The sequence below is a fragment of the Clytia hemisphaerica genome, unplaced genomic scaffold, assembly GCF_902728285.1.
Source record: "Clytia hemisphaerica strain Z4C2 unplaced genomic scaffold, Clytia hemisphaerica genome assembly, whole genome shotgun sequence".
Classification (NCBI taxonomy): Eukaryota; Metazoa; Cnidaria; class Hydrozoa; order Leptothecata; family Clytiidae; genus Clytia; species Clytia hemisphaerica.
Window position 1 is genome coordinate 87,063 of NW_027104371.1, and position 20,064 is coordinate 107,126.

General features: G+C 36.9%; 1 protein-coding gene across 2 annotated transcripts; it reads left to right on the plus strand.

Moving 5' to 3' along the window:
• Nucleotides 1-575: 575 nt before the first annotated feature.
• Nucleotides 576-19,806, plus strand: LOC136818556 (uncharacterized). Of its 2 annotated transcripts, none has more exons than XM_067074884.1 (22): nt 576-634; nt 1,868-1,927; nt 2,315-2,356; nt 3,053-3,109; nt 4,769-4,920; nt 5,739-5,996; nt 6,732-6,849; nt 7,597-7,749; nt 8,209-8,477; nt 9,405-9,561; nt 9,905-9,928; nt 10,153-10,302; nt 11,864-12,027; nt 12,266-12,434; nt 13,356-13,424; nt 13,825-13,851; nt 15,466-15,615; nt 16,058-16,203; nt 16,953-17,121; nt 17,440-17,508; nt 18,874-19,118; nt 19,507-19,806. In XM_067074884.1, exons 4-22 carry the CDS (start codon nt 3,067-3,069, stop codon nt 19,600-19,602), a joined length of 2,628 nt encoding a protein of 875 aa, XP_066930985.1. In that variant the 5' UTR covers nt 576-634; nt 1,868-1,927; nt 2,315-2,356; nt 3,053-3,066; the 3' UTR covers nt 19,603-19,806. The 2 variants fall into 2 exon arrangements, with proteins under 2 accessions (XP_066930985.1, XP_066930984.1); XM_067074883.1 differs by lacking the exon at nt 576-634 and adding an exon at nt 782-1,002.
• Nucleotides 19,807-20,064: the final 258 nt, after the last annotated feature.

Consider the following 20,064-nt stretch of genomic DNA (forward strand, 5'->3'; position numbering starts at 1 on the left):
ACAAGTAGAACCAAATTTCAGTGTCGGCAATTTGCCGTCTAGATCATTTTCTCGTCTCCATGCTTCGCGCCATGCAGGCTGTTTGTTTTGATTGTGAACAAATTCCTGGTGCCGAACTATGGTCTACTATGGTTTAATCAGTAAAGATGGCGCATTATTTGGCCAAGACTATCTAGTGTTTTATATAAGATATCTGTGATCCTACATGATTTATATTGATACCTATTAGGTGCTGAATGATTCTATGAAGGAGGGTGTTCCCCTCCATATATAAGGAATACAGATAATGAAAACATTCTACCCTCTGACCTTGCATTACCAAACCCTTTTGATTTATAATTGTGTAATCATTAGCTTGTTATGAAAGGTATGCGGACAAATGAACTTAACCTCATTTTTAACAAAAGACGAGATTAAGTATTCATTATGATCAAGCTTCCCACTGGTTTCATGGAGTTTTTATTAATCGCTTGTTAAAATTAAACACGAGATCGTAGGTGGTTAAAACTGAAATAAAACTTGTATAGAATGAATAAAGATTTGAATGGAATCTCACTTTGATTGAAGGAGTGTCGATGTTGCGAGAAAGAAGCGTGATTCTCTGTATGTAGGAGAGCTTAAACTTCCATAAAAGGTAATTACGATTTAAAAACACCCTCCACCATTGATCCTTTTGCTCTATTCCAGCCCTTAAGTTTCCTACTTTTCATTCAATCAATGGTATTCGAGAAACAACAGCTATATCAAATTCATATGACAATAGATATCGAATCTAATTAATAGGGATTAAAAACATGGGATTACCATGTATTTGATGCGTGGGGATCAAGCCTCAAAATACCATAATAAATGTGTAAAGTTTTTCTACCGTGGCTTCATTTGAGATTAGTTACAGCAAAGAACAGGTAGAGGGGTTCTGAAACCTCCCAAATTCTTTTGCTGCTATAATGAAGATGTTTATAATTGGTTTGTTCTCGTTAATTATTGCGTTGACTGTGTCAGGTAATTATAAAATTTTTCTCTGGAACCAAATTTTGAAGGAATATTATTTGTCTGCAGCTGAGGCGGGAACTGATAAGAGATTTGAATCATAGAAAGTTTTGATAAGCATGGCCCTCGGCGTGCGCATCGAATTGAGGGGGCCAAAAAAATATGTCGCCCACCATGGTTGGGCGACGAAGAAAATTTTCGACTTTTTGCCCTTATTTCACCCCTCTAAACGGTATATATAAGATTTTTCAAAGTAAAAAAAAAAATACTTTGCAAAATATTGGGGGGGGGCCATGATAAGGGTTTGGACTGTGTAGAATTTTATAGAATTTTAATGTAGATATTCGGCAAGCTTTTGTCTAGCACTCGTCCCTTAAATGGGGTAGTACATGAGCTAGATTAATTAAAGGGTTTTGGGCTGAGATTTAGGGTATACTAAAGTGGAAAGAAAGTCAGCTGAAATATGTAGTTACAGTTGACGCTCTCTAATTTGACGTTCTGTTATGAAATGCTCCATTATTTGACAATATTAGAATGACAAACTCTCATAAAGTACGCTCTACTATTCGATCCGTTCCATTATTCGATGAAAATCCTACTCCCCTCGAAAATCGAATTAGAGAGCGTTAACTGTATTAATATTGTTATTTTGTTTGATACTCATCCCAGGGGTAAGAAGTTTGGCCGGAAGGGGATTCTTGAAAACTTAAGTGGTAGAGGGTCGAAAAATGCACTCAAAATGAAATTTTATTTAGAGAAATAGAATTAGAAAACTGCAATTTATCAGAAAAACCATCTGAAACAATCATCTGGAGATAGCCGGCAGCTAATGGCATTGGTATATTCTTACAATATAACTTTTTTCCTTTTCCTTTAGGTTCACCACTCAGTGAAAATGAAGTACAACGCCTTGAAGATACTTTGAACGTCTTAGAAGGTACGTTTTTCGTTTTTATTATTCTCTGTTGCTCTTTTTCGAGGAACACTTGTCTAGGGGAGGCGTACGGTACCGGTACGTACCGGTGTGACGGTATTGGGCTATTTTTTGGTTTGTAACACGCGTACACACCCTTTAAAAGAGATTACAAGGCTAATCTCTAATTCCTTTTTTATACGGGTGGGGTCGAAAGTTCAACCGCATTTATGGGTTAATGGTCGACAACATCTTTCTTAAATGGTAAATGGTCGCAAAAACCTATAGAATGATCTTTGGAAGAAGGGAACCAACTGCTTTTGCGCCTGTTCGACTAGCTCTTTCTCATGACGAAATATTTTACGCTTTTATTATATATATTTTACTTTATTATAATTTTACTCTTTATAGATGATGTACAAAAGCTCATTCAAAAAGCTGAGGGACAAAAAGGTAATTATATTGACATTTTACCTAAGGATTATTCTACAGTAGACTCCCTAATTCGAACTTTTCTGTAATTCGAACTAAAACATTGGTCCCATTAGCTAGAAAGTAGTGTGAAATGCTCTCTACAGTTCAATTCTTTCTCTAATCCGAAGAAAAGTGCTCGTCCCTTGAATATCGAATTAGAGAGAGGCAACCATATACTCTACTCTTAGTCGGCAGCGAACGTGTTAAAAAGGAGGATTTGAATTAATCAAAAATGATGAAAATATTTTCCTTACATGAATTAGAGGACGTAATAAATTAATGAAATTACGGTGTAAACTGAGATGTGAGAATCTTTTCTGCTTTATGTGAATCAGCCACTGATCTCTAACTACTTGACTGGATCAGGATTCTCATATTAAGGGAAGCGTGTCCAGTTTTAGAGCTAACTAGTCCGCCATCTTGTTTTCATCTCTGGTCGTCAACAGCACGAATGTTTTGAAATTCGAACGTTCGAAAATCTAAGGTAAACTAAAGAACAACTAGTGGAATTTAGAATTGGACACACTTCCACAGGAAACCTGCGAACAGTTAGTGTGTATCTAGCTAGTGTAGTGTGTAAAAGAATATGATGTCTGTGGAATCAGTGAGCTTCTGATTTGACAATATTACACATTAGCCCATTCGTTAATCGAAAAATTTTGTAATTTATTTCAGATGAAACTCGATCAATGTCTGATGAAGTTGAAAAACGGGACGCAAACGTCTATTATTGTAAGACAACATTTTAATGAATTTGCAAACTTTATGTGTTTCCCAAAAGATTTAAAGGTTTTGTTTTTACATAACATAAGTGTTCTCGTTTCATATCAGGACAGTATCTGCCTATTGTTATTTTATGCTGATATTAGCAAAAAATGTTTTTCTTTTCCTCTTTCTGATCAATCTTGCTCTACATCCGTGTCAATCCAATGCAAAAAAGCTTGTGAATTAAAATTGATGAGTAAGAAAACGACATCACTCTTATTTAAAAACAAAACCTCTAATAGAGACATTAACAACAATTTTAACCGTTGCTTTGCCACGCTGAAGTTGAACTTCATTTCCACCCTGATAGTTTTAGCATTTGAGTCCGAGTTTGCTTAAAGTTGCAAATTTAAGTAAAAGTCAAGAAGAAGAAGAAGACTTGAAGTTGGAAAGTTGTCAATTGTATTCACTGACCTTAATATATCCCTGGACCAAGCTATATCCGCCATCTTAGATGCTGATCAGTGCTACATCATCAAAAGTATTTGAGGGGAAAAGTAAACCTAGCGCTCTCGATACACTTACACCGCTATTGAGTAGTGCCGCGATTAGGGTACCACTTTTCAAAAAACTCCGATCAAAAATTTTGCTTTGTCGGGATTGAGAAACTTGGTCCAGGGATATATAAAGGTGATTGTACGCCTGAAACGAAAAGCTTTGACCTTATTGAGTGCGTGCACCATTTGATGTTCTGCATACAGGGAGTTTTAACATCGATACAGGGTTTATATAGAGGTCGATGTTAAAACTCCCTGTATGCAGAACATCAAATGGTGCACATCAAATGGTGCACGCACTCAATAAGTTCTATAGTAGGTAAAAATCTTTAAGTAATAGTTATCGGACAGTTACGAGTACAATATGAGAAATATTTTACGAGTTCCGAGATTTTTCCGTACAATGTTTTTCGAGCCTTTAGGCGAGGAAAATATACGGAAAATCCGGAACGAGTGAAATATTTCCATATTGTACGAGCAAATGTCTGATAACTGGTTTATCGGTGACCCAAAAAATGCACTTTTTGTGTTGGAGGACACTTTTGTAGCAAAGTGACGTTAGATTGCTTCTACCGCTACAATGCAACAACATCTTTTCGTCAATTTATATTTTTACATGTAAAATACAAGATATTATTGTACTCTTTTTAGCCAATCAGATTGCAAATATTTTTTGGATCACCGATAATCGGAGATATTTGAAAAGTGGTACCCCGGTGGAAGCACTACCCAATAGTGGTGCAAATGCATCGAGAGCACCAGATCTACTTCCTTGAACACTTGTTATGTAGCGCCGTTTGACGTCAATTTTTTTACACTGCAATGGCTTCTTTGTGGGTACCACTTTCAAAAAGACTCTGATTTTCTATAGCCATCCCCCTCCAGCAAAACCTTCAATTCACGCAATCACGCAATTTCTTTTCCTGAATTGTCAAGTATTCACGCAATCTTTTTTCGAAATTCACGCAATTTTTGTTCACGCTAAGTTTTTCCAATTCATGCATTCACACAAGTGAAAAAGTCCATTCACGCATTCACACAAACCACTGGGGTATCAAAGATGGCGAATATAGCTTAGTCCAGATATTATAAAGTTAAGTATGTAAATTGTTCTTTACTTTTTCTTCAGCTTGTGATTTCAATGGAATATGTGCTAAAGATTTCACCATTGAACAGAGTAATAATAAAAAGTTCATTTGGAAAGAACAACCCAATTTTCACAATCGTATCCAAGATCGAACAACACCCGGTGGTTCCTTTATGGTGGCCGAGATGAGAAATGTAAGATGATATCGCCATGATATCTGATAGCGCCAGATAATTCCCTGGCATTGTCTGTTTTTCAAACGCAAAGATTACGTACACGGCTTTTCTTTTATAAGAATGGTGTAAATCCATCTCATCATGGATATTCTTAACTTTTTTGGGAAAATTATCCTAAAATATTCTTACATCATTCTTAGATTAGGATCCTCATTCAGACTAGATTTAACATTTAGTATATATGTCTCAAGCATAAAATGGCCTTTTTGTGAAAGAAGTGAGCCTTACTTGGGGGTAATTGACAATTTATAATTAAAAATGATTTAAAAATGACATTCTTAGCTTGAGTAGCAAAATTTTATGATGGTGATATTCTTAGCATATTAATTTTTTGGCCATTTTCATCATGAACATTCTCAATTTTAGTCAAAATCGAAGGACAAAAGAATGCTTCCCTGATACAAATTAAACATTTTATTGGGCTGTTTTCCTTTCTTACTTTCTAGAAAAAGAATGTTGAAAAACAAAACAGAAAGCGAAATTAATAGTGATCTTTGTGAAATATTAATGTCTTTGAAAACTCAATTTGGTCAAAATCGATTTTCCCGTTTACAATTTTTGAAAATCTACGATATCTCTAGCCTATTCCTAGCCTATACTAGACGTCATTAGTTTTTACGCAATAAACGTCTATTCCACTTTGACTTTTTCGAATGTTTTGCGCCCGGGTTTTCGCAAGGTTTTCTGGGGAGGAAAAGTCTTTGAAAAATCCCAGTTTTTTAATGAGATGCTCGCTACGATATCTCGAAAAAATTAACGTCAAAAATCTCTTTTAGATCAAACCTGCTGGGCAAGAAAAGGCATACTCTGATTTAACTTCGGATGAGATCACAATTCAAGGACAATCTTGCGTTGAATTTCATATTGCTATGTACACAAACAGACATGGATGTGATGTTGCACGTGTCAAAGTTTCACTAGACTGTGATGGTGATGGTGTAGAAGAACTTTTCCGAACAACGGATTCAGGCTACCAGAAATGGGTTCAAGTCAACGCTGAAATCCCTGCTAAATACGCCAATAAGAAATGCAAGGTATATGTATACAATTTATTCTAAATCGATCTTCAAGGGGGGATTTCGACTTTAATCGAATAAGGGAAGGTATCGAATAATAAAGCATTGACTACCAAGGGCTAGACTCGAGACTCTTGGATGGGAAATGAAACCACTCGCCCGCGTGGGGTTTTTACACAAGTGCCGGATTTAAACTAAAATCTATCGCTAGATTAAAAAAAAATACAGTCTTCAAAAACGAAGGAACCGCTCGATACAATCCGTCGTAATGGTTACGGCGTGTTCTAGGCGCATTCTTGATGGGAAATGAGTGGCTTCACTTTTTCTTGCGTGGGAAAGGTTAGAGATTCTACTCTAGCCCTTTGGGGTATTACTCAATGTAATAGAACGTTTCTAGTTTCTTGTTGACGGGTGACAATCAATATCGAATATCGAATAATGGAGTCTTTCGAACACAGTAGAATGTCGAATTAGAGAGGGCTGCAGTTTGATTGCTTTTAAAGTTTTAAAGTTAATTCGCTTTAAAGGTTTCAGTTTTACATAAGTATTCCCGTTTCATATCAGACACATATTTCGTATCAAGCCGGTGTCTTCTATTGTTGTATTGTGTTCGATTTCGTGCTAGGATTCAAACGGGAATCCCTGTTTGTTTGTTTTGGAAGGAGCCCTAGACTACTGTACTGGGTCATCTTTCTTTCGGGTGTATAGCTATAGAAAAAGGGAAACTCATAACCTTCTCATAATTTTTTAAAGGTTGTTTTTCATGTACAAAATGGATTAACAGACCGCCCACACGCTGCAGTTATGATTGATGATTTCAAGTTGACTACTGGAGCATGTAAAGCATCGAACGATGGACCTTTTGAACCTGGTGAGTAGCAACTCTTGGGATGTATTTTGATTTTCATTACGTAATGCTTTCTACGGAAACACCTAAGGTTTTTGCCAGTAGCGCGAAATTTAAGTACGGTGGCTTCTTAGTACCACAGGGTAATCGATATTAATCGATATCTCATCGATATCAATTGTTGGCTAATCGATCGCTAATCGATATTCACGATTTTTTTGACTTCGATTAGCTATCGATTATAGATTTTAATCGATGGCTGATCGATCGATTAAAATTGATTATCTATCGATTTAAACCGATGATCGATGTCATCGCCTAGAAACGTCTTTTGGGCGTCGTGTTTTCTTTCCAAATTAACATTAATTAAAATTTGCTTTTCATTGGACATTCTTATAAGAAAACGTGCACGGAGAAAGTTATATACCTATCGGCCAAAACTTAGTCGGCCCTTAGTTACTAAATTGTGGCTTGGTGACTAAACTTAGGGCCGACTAAGGATTTGGGCCGACTAAAATTTGGGCCGACTAAAAATTTAGAAATGGCCAAAAGTTAATTATTAGTCGGCCCTTAGTGACTAAATTTTGACGAGGTGACTAAAATTAGGGCCGACTAATAATTGAGGCCGACTAATAATTGAGGCCGACTAAAATTAAGGCCGACTAAGTTTTGGCCGATAAGGTATGTTATTTCACAACTTAAAAATAATTCACGCAATAGATATTCGAATAAGAGAGAGTTGACTGTGACTAAAAAAATTATGATTTTCAGAACGGTTGGCGTGTAATTTTGACACACAAGGACCTTGTGACTGGAAACGCTCCGGAACAGCCGACGTCCGCTTTTCAGGCCACGGAACAAGAACTTCAAGTACTGGACCAGGCAGAAGTTTCGCATATCAAAGATATCCTAGAGGCACACATGGTATGTATATGCTTTACCTTTAAATACTAACATGTACCCCCTTCTCACAGACCCGGTAGGACTTTTTCAACCAGTGGGGATAAAAGAAAACGGACTGAAACTCGATGGGGATTAACATCCATGCTATTTTCTAATCAATTGATCATACGAGCCCTCCCCATAAAAATCTGTATGCATATAAAATGGAATCACCAAATATGTGCATCTGCTTTGTTTTTTATTGTCTTTAAGGATTATACCAGTAGCCTGCTTGCTCGCTTTGAACCTCACAAAAAACCTGGATTACTGGATCGCCTTCAAAGAAAAAAGATATCGAATTTAGAAAATTGATAAAAAAAGCTTTGTTTTATTTTCAGCTAAAGCTTTTCGGTAAAACCATCTTCAGTGCTAGATGTTTAAAAAGTAAAAGAAAGGAAAAATTTGATTCATTGTTTGCGAATGTTTTTATTTTTTCCAAAGGGTTATACATGTACATGGATTCAAAATCAAGAGCCGGCACCGCATCGTCGTTAACTCTTACCAGTCCGTTAATCAAAACCTCAAATGAGAAAAAATGCTTAAGAATGGCTTTAAGTATGTACGGCAAAGAGATGGGTAGTACAATTATCAATCTTATCAAATCTGATGGTAGTGTAGATGAGGTCTACAAACAGGAAGGAAATAAAGATGGGGATTCACAACATTGGTTTGACGTATCTGAAACACTTCCATCTAACCAAGAATTTAAGGTAAATGGAGCCTTAACTGGATTCATCTACAATCTTCTCCGAATGGATTAAAGTTCCCGAATCAGTTTTTTTCTCGCCTAATTTCTTCATTAGCGAGGATGAGCACGGGTTTATTTTGACCGTAAAGTGCGATACCGTAGGCCTGTACATAACTTGCCAAAGGAAACTATGCAAGTGAAATCTTATGTACAGGCCTACGATATCGCATTGAACGGTCTAAATAAACACTTGCTTAACCTCGCTATTTTCTTATGGGCTTCGGCTAAAATTCGGATTATAAATTTTTCGCTTGGACTAAATTTTGCGAAAAGAGCCGAAAATTAATCCACCACGATTTTCCTGTAAATCTACCTTAAGGGAAGAAATTTTCGCGGAATTAAATTTAGCAGTTGAGAGAACTTTTTGTTTATAATATGGGCTATTTTGCCCAAAAAAGACCAATCTTAGAGGTGATTTAATCCCGAGATTATTCGTGTTTCGCAGAATTCAATCTCGCGCGTTTGTCAAAAACCGCGAAATTAAATTCCGCGAAAATTTGTTCCGCGAAAATTCCCCTTAAGGTAGGAGAAATCTTGACTCAATATTAGTAATGATATGCACCACTGGAGAGTCCTCTGAGAACTTTTAAAATTTTCCACTCAATACGTCACTTAAACAATAGAAAAAGTGACGTATTGGGTGGAATAGAAACAGAAAAGTTGCATAATTTCGTGAAGTCATTGCAGTGGTGCATATCATGAATAGAAAATTCTGATTATTCGCTGCCGTAGAATAAAAGCAGAGCATTTGGCTACGGTGCACAAAGTCGGATTTAACCCCTGCTCGAGTTACACCAAAGATTTGAAAAATTGTACTTGAAGTCTCGTAGATAGGAGACTTTCAAATTTTACTTTTGATAACTTACATTTTTACTTTTTTGATTTTTAGGTCCAAATCAAATCGCGATTAGGTGGTAAACTGTCCGATATTGGTTTCGATGCTTTCGAGGTCTTCGATGGTGAATGCAGTTCTGGTGAAAAATTAACTGATTGTAAATTTGATGGCAATGATGATACTTGCCGGTACACTGACGAAAGTTGCACACGTAAGACATACTCATTTATTCATAAGTATTCCATTGAGTCTCAAGCCCGAAGGGCTAGAGATGAAACTTTAACCCTTCTCAGGCAAGAGAAATTGAAGCCACTTATTTCCCATCCAAAATGCGCCGTAATCATGACGACGGATTGTATCTAGCGATCTCTTTGTTTTATTATATATTTTGACCCAGATGGTAGCTTTTGAATGAAGTCACCTGGAATTCCAGGGAGGATTACCATTTTATTCAGTTAGAGTATGAAACATTTAGATCTTGTTTCGTTTGAAGATATCATAACAAATGAATTCAATTTTATAAAATTTTAACACATATGTTCTTTTCGTTATAGCACTTCGATGGGAGAAGAAAGAAGGTAAACTGTTTCCTCCAATTTATTTTTGCATACTTAATGATTAAGTTAAAGATAGCTTTAAGCATTTTATTAGTGTCAATAAATTCGTACTAATCAGAAATAAATGTCATGTAACAAGCACGTAAAAATTTCGAGTAGAAGCGTGATTTGTCTTCAGACTTTAATTTTGCAACCTGTGAATTTAAAGCAAATCCGCCAAACCATTCGTCTTTTGATTTTTGTAGAGTTTGTACCGAAGAGAGGCCAAATCATTGGCTCCATAAGAGTAGCCAAGAAAGCATGGCGTATGTCAGTGGATATCAAATACCTTGGTCCCGTAAATAACTGGGGAAGTATCATTCATTTTACTCGCGGTGGTAATTGCTGCGGAAGAGGTATGTTTGATTTGACCCAGACGACACACAACGTCAAAACAACGTCCATGTGACATTCATAACGTCCATAAAACGTTATTTGAACGTTAAAACAACGTTGTGTGCCAGCTGATGATGTTATTTTTATTTTATACATAATGTCCCAAAAAGAACTGAAAAATTTTTTTTATTAGACGAAAATAAAAAAATGTAGTGTTTCCGGAAACCGGCCGGGTAAAAAAAAACTTCTGACCCGGCCGCAGACTTTCGTTAGTACTTGGACATTAGTATTCAGGCCTTACTTCATACTGTTTGTACATAAAAGTTATCTTTAAAGTTCTATTCTAGCAAAAAAGAATTTTTTCCGGCCAGCCGCATGAGAGCTTTTTTCCTTCACCCGCATTCCGGAAACACTACTTTTTTTTATTTTCGCCTAAATTAAAATCCTCATAACTTATGCGAAATTTTATGACTTTTATACTTAATTTAATCTCAAAGATTTATTCAATTTTGATTTTTAAAAAAATTTGTCCACTTTTTCGGGACACTCTGTACAGTGAATTCTCTTTAATTCGAACCTATATTCTCTAGTTCGATCTTCAAGGGACCAAGACTCTCTGTTTCAAAAGAATGTGGACATTTTAACAATTTCTCAGTATTTATTTATGCTACCTTATGGGCACGCAACGTCTTATGGACATTCAATGGACGGCTTTGAGACCTTTGGACGTCCTAGAAACGTACATTAGACGTCCAAAAGACGTTTGTGCCCATATGCTATGTTAAAAAGCTATACGCTCACTGTTGAAAAGGTATTCTTAAGGGGAATAATCTACTTTGAAAAGTTGAAAAACAAAGGTGAAAAATGAAGATTTTCTCTACTGGTTCAAAAATCATGACATTGGACTTATTAAGATATTTTACAGTGCTGTAGGTACCGGGGGAGGGGCGTGCGAATATTGGGTTTTCCTCGGAGGCAAAGGACCTAGGTTGAGTAAGGGAGCGGTCATTAAGTATAGCATATACCGGAGTGGAAGAGATTTTTTTGGCAGACTTCTTATTTTCATATCCTACCAAAAGTTCTCAAATAAATTTCATACCCTACCAAAAATTGGATAAAAATTTTCGTACCCTACCCCTTACCAGATGGCAGCTTTATAGGACTTTAAAATTTCTTAGATTTCAGGGTTTGCAAGAATAATGGAGAATTGACAAAATTGAAATTTTTGTTAGAATAAGATTCAGCTCAAAATATTTTCGTACCCTACCCTAAGCCCTCAAGTTTTTTACATACCCTACCCAAAAGAGGAGAAAAAAAGTCATGCCCTACCCAAATCCCTTCCACCCCGGTATATGATATACTTAATGACCGCTCCCTAAAATAGCTAGCCGTTTTCTTCCCGCTAAGAAGCGACAAAACCATATCTTTTCACAGTGTCCCTCCAAAACAATAACACAAGAAAAATATTTTCTTGCTTCTTGTTTGATTTCAAAACTGTCAAACCAAGAAGACACCGCCGAAGAGCACGCCGTCAATTTTTCGCTTTCCTTTTCTAAAACATCCTCCTATCTTTTGCTTTAGGACACAGAATTCCTGGTTTATGGCTTTACAAGAACGAGGCGAAAGTCCACGTGACTAGTCAAGTTGGAAACAATGGAAACCAAGCACTGGATAAAGGTGTAGAGGGTGCCGACAAACTGAAAGAAAATGGTCAATTTTCAACACTGGTTGTAGAACAAAAAAAGGTATGAGTCCTTTTTTTAAAAACATGACAATTAGTTCCCCTAAGGCCTAGGGGCCTTGGTAATTGTCGACCTTATCGGAATTTTATCGCCGTCCCTTTTTACACCAGTGACGAATAGACGACGCTAATAGGGGCCGGCGTAAAAAAGGGCTGGTAAGGTATTCAATATTAAAGACTATCTATTAATTAAAATCTACCTTGTCAACGAACCCTAAAATATTCCCTTAAATTATCCACAGAGCACTGCTGACGGCTTATATTATATCACTTACACCTTGGATGGTAAAGAAATCAATAAAATGAAGCAAACCCGCCCAGAAGACCATAGCTTGGTCACCATTTATGGTTCTGACCCTTGGCACTTGGCCGCCGACGTCGTTGTCAAAAATTTGATCTTCGAAAATGGAGGTAAACCTTTTTGTCAAGTAGGTCATCAGAATCACCTTTTAACTTTCTGGGAGGTTGCTCTACCCAGCTGGCACACGACGCTGTTTTAACGTTTATCTAACATTCACAACATCCATATAACGTTAGATTAACGTTGAATAAACGTTGTGTGCCAGCTGGGTAAAAGCCGAGTCATCGTTCCATGGCTAGTCATTTTAAACATTATTGATTTCTACCCTTCTACTTGGGGTGAGCTGGAATTTTTACAAGATACTTCACTAATTGGTCATTTGAACTGATAGAGATGACGCGTTCTTTAGAAAAAGTAATAAGATTCTTTTATTACATCTTAACGACCAACCAAATCAAATAAGAGCTTGTAAAAACTCCAGCTTGTCCCTTCTACTTTTCTTTCTATGATGTCAGACTTTCGGTCTTCAGCTTATCGCTTTCTTTTGTGTCTTGTTCATTCCTTTTGTTGTTTTTTCTCTGTACGATATGTTATTCTTTAGTTCCGTTTTTTATTTATTTATTTCTCTTCCACAGTGTACATTAGGCTTTTCCTGGGGGGAGGGGGGGTTTATTTAGGCAAAATGGATGCCGGGTATGTGCGAGCTATAAGGGTCCCTTTTTCACAACCTCGAAAGTCTCTCAAAAAGCATTAAAAAGCAAATTGAGTCTCTGTAAGGGTCCAAAATTCACGAAAATCGAAATTTCCTCTCTTAAAAGGTCGCGTTTTTCCAAAAATTGGATAAAACTCGAGTGAAAATCAACAAGATGTCTGAGAAAAGTCTCTCTACGGGTCCCAAAAACGCCACCCCTGGGGTTTTTTATTAATTACAGATTGTCATGGTTATTCGCCAGTTTATATTTTCTTCAGTGTATATGACTACATTATATTTCTCACTCCCTCACTTTTGTTCTCTCTCTCTCACCCAACAGTCGACCCAGATTGTAACCAAGTCTGTAACAAACCGGTTGGTGATCCAGCGTACAGCAGTATACCTCCAGGTAAGAAATGACGTTCTCCATTGGCCATTTCACAGTCACAAAACGTAATGGGTAATCAGGACTATTGGTCCAAAGTTTTGAAAATTTTTGAAAATTTTTCCGTCTAGCCAACGGAAAGCCGTTATGAAGACGCAATCAGTGTCCATGATCCATTTCGACTGTGAACATCACTTGCCTCGTATTCAAACAATTACCATGGTAGTTATGTCCCTTGAGACATCAAGTAATTTTTTTTATAATGGGAATTAGTTCGAATTATAAAGAGATTCGAATAATCGAAGTTTGAATAATCGAGAGTTTACCGGGTAAATCAAAACATTTATTCATAAGAAGGATGACTACAACCTAGATTTTTCTGACATGCTAAACATTGTGGTTAAAATTTTCTTTTTCGTTTTAGAGACGTTCAAATTATACACCAACCAAGGTAGGTCGAAACATTCTTTCTGAAAAATCTATCTTAAAGGTCTGCGGCCACTTGAAATATTTTTCATCAAATACCTTATCGGGGAAAAAAATGTCGGAGTTTTATTTAGTCGGGTTTTTTTTTGTCGGGCGTCACCCCCTCAAAATGTTCGTCACTTTCCCCTGACATTTTTTCCCCGATACACTCTTGATTTCCCGTAAGCAAAAAAGTTCAGAATTAAATTTCCTTTCCAGCAGTATATAATATGTTAGAGTTTTTCGGAGATGAAATTTTTGCAAAAAAAGTCCTGACGTCAACAGAAACATCATTTTCAAGAGTGTCTCTCTCAATTTTTATTTTTCTTACTTCATGATGAACCTATGTGCAAACTTGTGATAATCCGCCCCACTAAGTGTCCCACCTAGATGGCGGAAATAAAACTTATACAAATCGGTTTCTAAAACCAGAAAACTTTTGAAACTTTTCATTGCAGTTACAAAAATTGACAAAAATTGTTTTGTTGAAATTTCTCTGAGGCGGGTGGGCCACTTGAAACAAAGTTTAGCGATTGAACTACAACTCGTTTATGTTTTATTATGATGAAATTCGTTCCAAGGTGGCCCCAGAAATTTGAATTTTTGTGTTCATTTCCAAATGTGTGCTTTTTCAGGACTTAAAACAAGTTTTTCTCTCAAAAATACCCTTCATCCGCCAAATCTTTTTTTCCAAGCCATCCGCCAAATTGAATTCCCTCTGACTATGTTATAGTCTAAGACGAATCAGTATCTAAGAAAAAAGCCAAAAGCCGAAGAAAATTCACAAACGGGTTTTTTGCCAAAAAGAGTTTACAGCCGGTAGAGTTTACTCCCGCTGATTTTTTTCCGTATACCGCCATAACGCCATACCGCCAAATTTTCCCGCCTTAACTATCATAGACAATAACATCGTCTAGTACCTTATCGGGGAAAACTTCGTCGGGGAAAAGTGACGAAATTTTGGCCAAGTGACGAATATTTTTCCCCGACGAAAATTTTCCCCAGCCTTAATGCGTTTACCTACTACCAGCAAGTGACGAACATCATTGCACATTATTCTTGGGATTATGCCCAGCAAACACACTATCCGGCAAATATTTTCCCCCGACGAAGTTTTCCCCGATAAGGTACTGCCGTTTGTCTCCTGACCTTATTTATAGACTATTATGCTGAAAAGTGACCATAGGAGTGTTAAACCTCACATACTTTTCATTCCCTACCCTACCGTAGCTCCCATTTTAGTGCAAACACCCGTTCGCCCTTTTACTCCCATTCTCTGGTTTATCCGACCTACGGTAGTAAATATGTGAAATTATTGTTTTGATCCTCTATCCAATATTCTTTGCAAGTGGTCATAGCACGAAGCTATCGCACTCACCCCGCCCCGAGGCATTAATGGAGGGTACAATGGTGTCCCTAAGGGGTACGAAAAACGGTAAAATCCCGAAAAAGTGTCTATATTTTTCCCTAAAAAAAATTAAATTTTGAAGAAAAGTCCCTCTCCTACCTTCGGATAGACTGCTAAGGAAAAGTGATCCTCCTGGTCGTCCCATCTGCGATTGCAAATACTTACTTTTTCAAACAAACTTTCTTTGTACAGAGACGGCGCCTACGAGAAGTAAAGTTGAGCGAACTCTTTCTGAATTAACAAAGCAATGGAGGATTTCTTTGGATATCAAACAACTTGCCACGGTCAATGGTTGGTCGAATATTTTGCATGCCACAACTGGTCATAATTGTTGCAACCCAGGTATAATTACATATAATTTTCAATCCTATAACAATAACAAATTCAAGTCAGCCCTTGAAGGAATATCTAACCATAAGGATTCCTTTTTCACACCCTCGAAAGTCTTTCAAAGGGCTACAAAAAAAATTAAAAAGCAAATTGAGTAAGAGTTCACGAAAACAAAATTCACGAAAATCGAAATTTCCTCTCCCAAGAATTTGGACAAAAATCGATTGAAAATCAAGAAAAATTTTGAGAAAAGTCTCCAATTTTGTCTCTCTCTCTGAGGGTCGATTTTCGATTTTTCGCTCGTGCGCACCTGTCACCTTGCGAACCTACTCCCCTTGTTGAAGTATTACTAACATTAATTATTATAGATTTTGTCAGATCTTTGATTTAAATCTTTGTGAAAAATGTGTCGTCTAAACCAAAGCTTATAAAGTGAAGAATGTTTTTTTTTCAGGGCGTCGTGTTCCTGCTATTTGGTTCTTCAACCGTAATAACAGATTACATATTACATATCCAATTGGCAACCAAGGTAATACTCAATGCAACGAGATCTATGTGGATGAAGGCAAATTTAATAATATCGCTATTGAACAAAAAAAGGTAGGAAAAAACGCCGTCTTTTAACGTTCTTTTAGCGCTATGTCGTGGACGTTAAAATGACAATATTTTGATATCCCGTATCTTAACTGGAAAATTATAACACTGAGGTCAATATTATCAATATTAGTCTAATGTGCAGACTTTGTACTTCCGACGATTTTTTTAAATTTCGAGATTAAAAAAATGTCAGTTTTTTTTAAATAACTTTCGAATTACTTTTTCAAACCTAATATATGATAGCTCAAAATTCAGGTTAGAGCATCCTCTATACGATTAAAAAAGAATGAACAAAAAATTTAAATCCTGAAGCTCACAATATCTCGACAAACCTGTATACTCTTTTTTGGTGCACCCGGTATAGATAAAACTATATCTGGGGGGGGACTTGATTTAAAAACAACCGTACGTGTGGCCCAAAATAAGGCCTTTGAAATCGGACCTTTGCAGCGCAGAGACAATTTGGCCCAATTAGAGTAAACATGGGCGAAAAATCGAATAATTGGAATAACCTGCACTTCTGACCCACCAAAATCGAGGGCCGTACAAGTGCTGATTTACTATCGTCCTCAGCTGGTCAGGATCTAGTCAAATTAGAACATACATACATATAAATCACATTGAAGATGGTTTTCACGAGACAAATCCTCGACTGCTCAATACAGAACAGGACATCATAAGGTAGTGCATTACAATAACCAGTCATCATCAAAACTTTTTTTTACCATTTTTCTCTTATTAAAATCCTCTAGGTTGGTGATGAATATTGGTTGAAAGTTTTCAAAGATAATACTGAAGTGGAGAAATGCACAGTACAACAATCTATACCGAGATCCTTTGCCAATGTCAAATATTACTTGAGTGACCCGTGGTACAATGCCGCTAATGCAGTTATCAAAAATGTCGAATTTCAAAATTTCGGTGAGACAAAATGTTCAACGCTGCACAGTTTTTTAAGAATGTTAAAATTTTCGAAATCTTTGGGCGTTATACACCTTTTCCACCTTAGTCGTGTGGTCAGGCTTTACCACCCCAAACTCGATCCAATCCTGTTTTTACACTTTTTTCTATTGTCTTTAGGTGCGAAAAACTTCGGGCTTTATAAATCTACCCCTTATACCTGGTACAAAGTAGTTTTTCACCAAGTTTGACTGCCCACTTGGCACTGAATCTAGGACTGACTTTTTAGCCCCAACCCCCTAGATTTAATTGTGAATTTCTCTTTTCTTTTTACTCCAGAACGATCGTATCCATGCGGTGACAAATGTAAAGGAATAAAGATTACTGACGTCATCGAAGGAAAAACAGGTAATTTTTGTGAACGTTTTTTAATTCTGCCAAAGCTCTGTACAGCGAGGTAATGTGCAAAAAATCATGGCGTTCTAAATCTACTAGTTACCAGGCCTGTAGATTTAGAACGTCATGGCGAAACGTTATTCTTGCTCAAAATTCCATAAAAAATTCCTCCAGCCTTGCTTGTTTCTATTACTATAAAACATGAACTCTCCCCAGCGGTTGGCGTGATGGCGTAATGGCGTAATGGCGTGATGAGCTTTTCCAGAAAAAATTTGAATATGGAGGGGTGATCTACCCCCTGGACAAAGTGACTTTTGTCCCCCCCCCCGGACAACGGGTTTTACCCTTAGAACAAGCATCAGTTGACCCCCGGGACAACCCAAATTACCCCCGAACAGAGCAAATTTACCCCCCGGACAAGGCAAATTTTGATGATTTTTCGCTACCTTCCGGACAACATATCTTCCACCCTCATGTACCAGACATTTTCTGGAAGAGCCCAATTTGGCCTTTTTGGCGTGATCTAAAAAATAAAAGTGTGATGCGTGATTGATAATAGGATTGTTTTGTGAGGGCGTGATGAGAGAATATTTTGGGCGTGATGGGCGTGATTGCTATTTTTTTTTTCAGATTATGTAAGGGCGTGGTCAGGGACACTACTAGGAACATTCTATACACAGACTTGCACTAATTTTCAATTTTATATACTCTCTTTTTTTTATAAGCATAACGTTTATAAGCATACTCAGGCTCAAATTCGGTAAAGAAATAAGCATAATGCTAATCATATCTCCAAGCTGAAATGCAAAAAAACTTGTGCAGATTTTCTAAAATGCTGACCTTTTGAGGGTTACTTTTAAAGCTGTTTGAGCTTTCTTAGATCAAGGAGTTTCACCATCGCCAAAATACAAAAATTTCATGAACCCAAAGAAAATCAACAAATCGACTAAGCATATAATTAAGCATAAATTATGGCTGAAATTGAGATTTTGCTAAGCATATTGAGCGTCGACCCGATTTTCCCGTATGCTTATTTTAAAAAAGCGTATACAGGCTAATTTTTTAAAATAAGCATACGGGAAAATCGGGTCGACGCTCAATATGCTTAGCAAAATCTCAATTTCAGCCATAATTTATGCTTAATTATATGCTTAGTCGATTTGTTGATTTTCTTTGGGTTCATGAAATTTTTGTATTTTGGCGATGGTGAAACTCCTTGATCTAAGAAAGCTCAAACAGCTTTAAAAGCGTATTTTCTTTCTAGTTGCTGGCGGTGGTCTTGCTAAAAAATTGCAGCCTTTTTTGGTTTTTCAATTATTAATCACACTTAAATCGAATTTCACCAACCTTTCTTATTTCATATTTTTTTCTTTCTAGTTGCTGGTTTCAATTTCACTTCTCAATACTGTAGCGATAAAGCCTTCGTTGTTATGGCAGACAATCTTCCAGACTTTTCTCGATTAGCCTGTATGCGATTCTATTACCGAATTGAAAAGGCTGCCAGTGGTAATGTACACCACTGCCACATCCACCGGTATGGTACAGGACGAAGTCATCGATTAAACACAGTCAGTAATGAGTGGACCAAAGTGGAAGAGACTTTACCCAAGAGGGCACATTGGGTATGTAGTATAGTTTGTTCCTTCCTTCCTTATAAAAGAGAAAGGAGTGTATCAAAAAACACCGGCTAAAATTTAGAGGAATTTACAGTATTCTTGGTTTCCAAATAAACGCCCCCTCCCCCGTTTATTAATTTTAAAATCATCCAAAAATATTCTTACGGTATTTTTAGTTTAAGATCGAAATTGGCAATCTACAGGTTAAAATGCATTATAAATGGCATTCTTAGATTCAGTTGCTAAATTCCATGATGGTGATATTCTTACCATATTCTTAATTTTTTGGCCATTTTCATCATGGACATTCTTATAAAGTGTATTCTTATAAAAAAAGCTGTGTACTTAGTCTAGATCGACGTATGATAAAAAGATTGATTTATCTCAACAATAGGTTGGCGTGAGTGGTTATTTACGAGGCGCCCATTGTCCAACTGTCTCCATAGCCGGATTCTCAGTGACCGAAGGATCTTGCCAAAGTGAAGAATAATGAATGGAAAATGAAGCAGAAGGGAAAATTGATGGAAATGGAAACGGATCAGAACAAAGGAAACAAATTATTTGAAGAAACAATTTATTATGAATAGTATGCACATATATACTCTTATACATTATTAATTCCAATAAACGCCCCCTCGAGTAAACGCCCCTGCTAAAATTCTAAAAATTTAATAAACACCCGGGACGTTCATTCAAAGTAATACGTTATAAGTTTATTGGCACCCCTCATCTCCAAAGTGAGCCATAAGCCTAGGAGGGGAGATCCTTGTTTTGAGTATTCGAATGAATGTCACTACAGTGGAAACTCCCTAACTCGAATACCTCCTTAAATCGAACAGGTTTTCTTGTCCATTCAGCTAACAATGCCTTATAATCTTTACTCCATATCTCGAAATCTCCTTAACTCGAACAAATTTGTGTTCTCTACGCGCGTGTTCGAGTTATAGAAACG

Coding starts and splice junctions, on each gene's coding strand:
- LOC136818556 (XM_067074883.1), top strand. CDS start 948: ATGAAGATGTTTATAATTGGTTTGTTCTCGTTAATTATTGCGTTGACT. Junction 16,204..16,952: donor TCGCTATTGAACAAAAAAAG/GTAGGAAAAAAC, acceptor AAAATCCTCTAG/GTTGGTGATGAATATTGGTT. Junction 17,509..18,873: donor CGTCATCGAAGGAAAAACAG/GTAATTTTTGTG, acceptor TTTTCTTTCTAG/TTGCTGGTTTCAATTTCACT.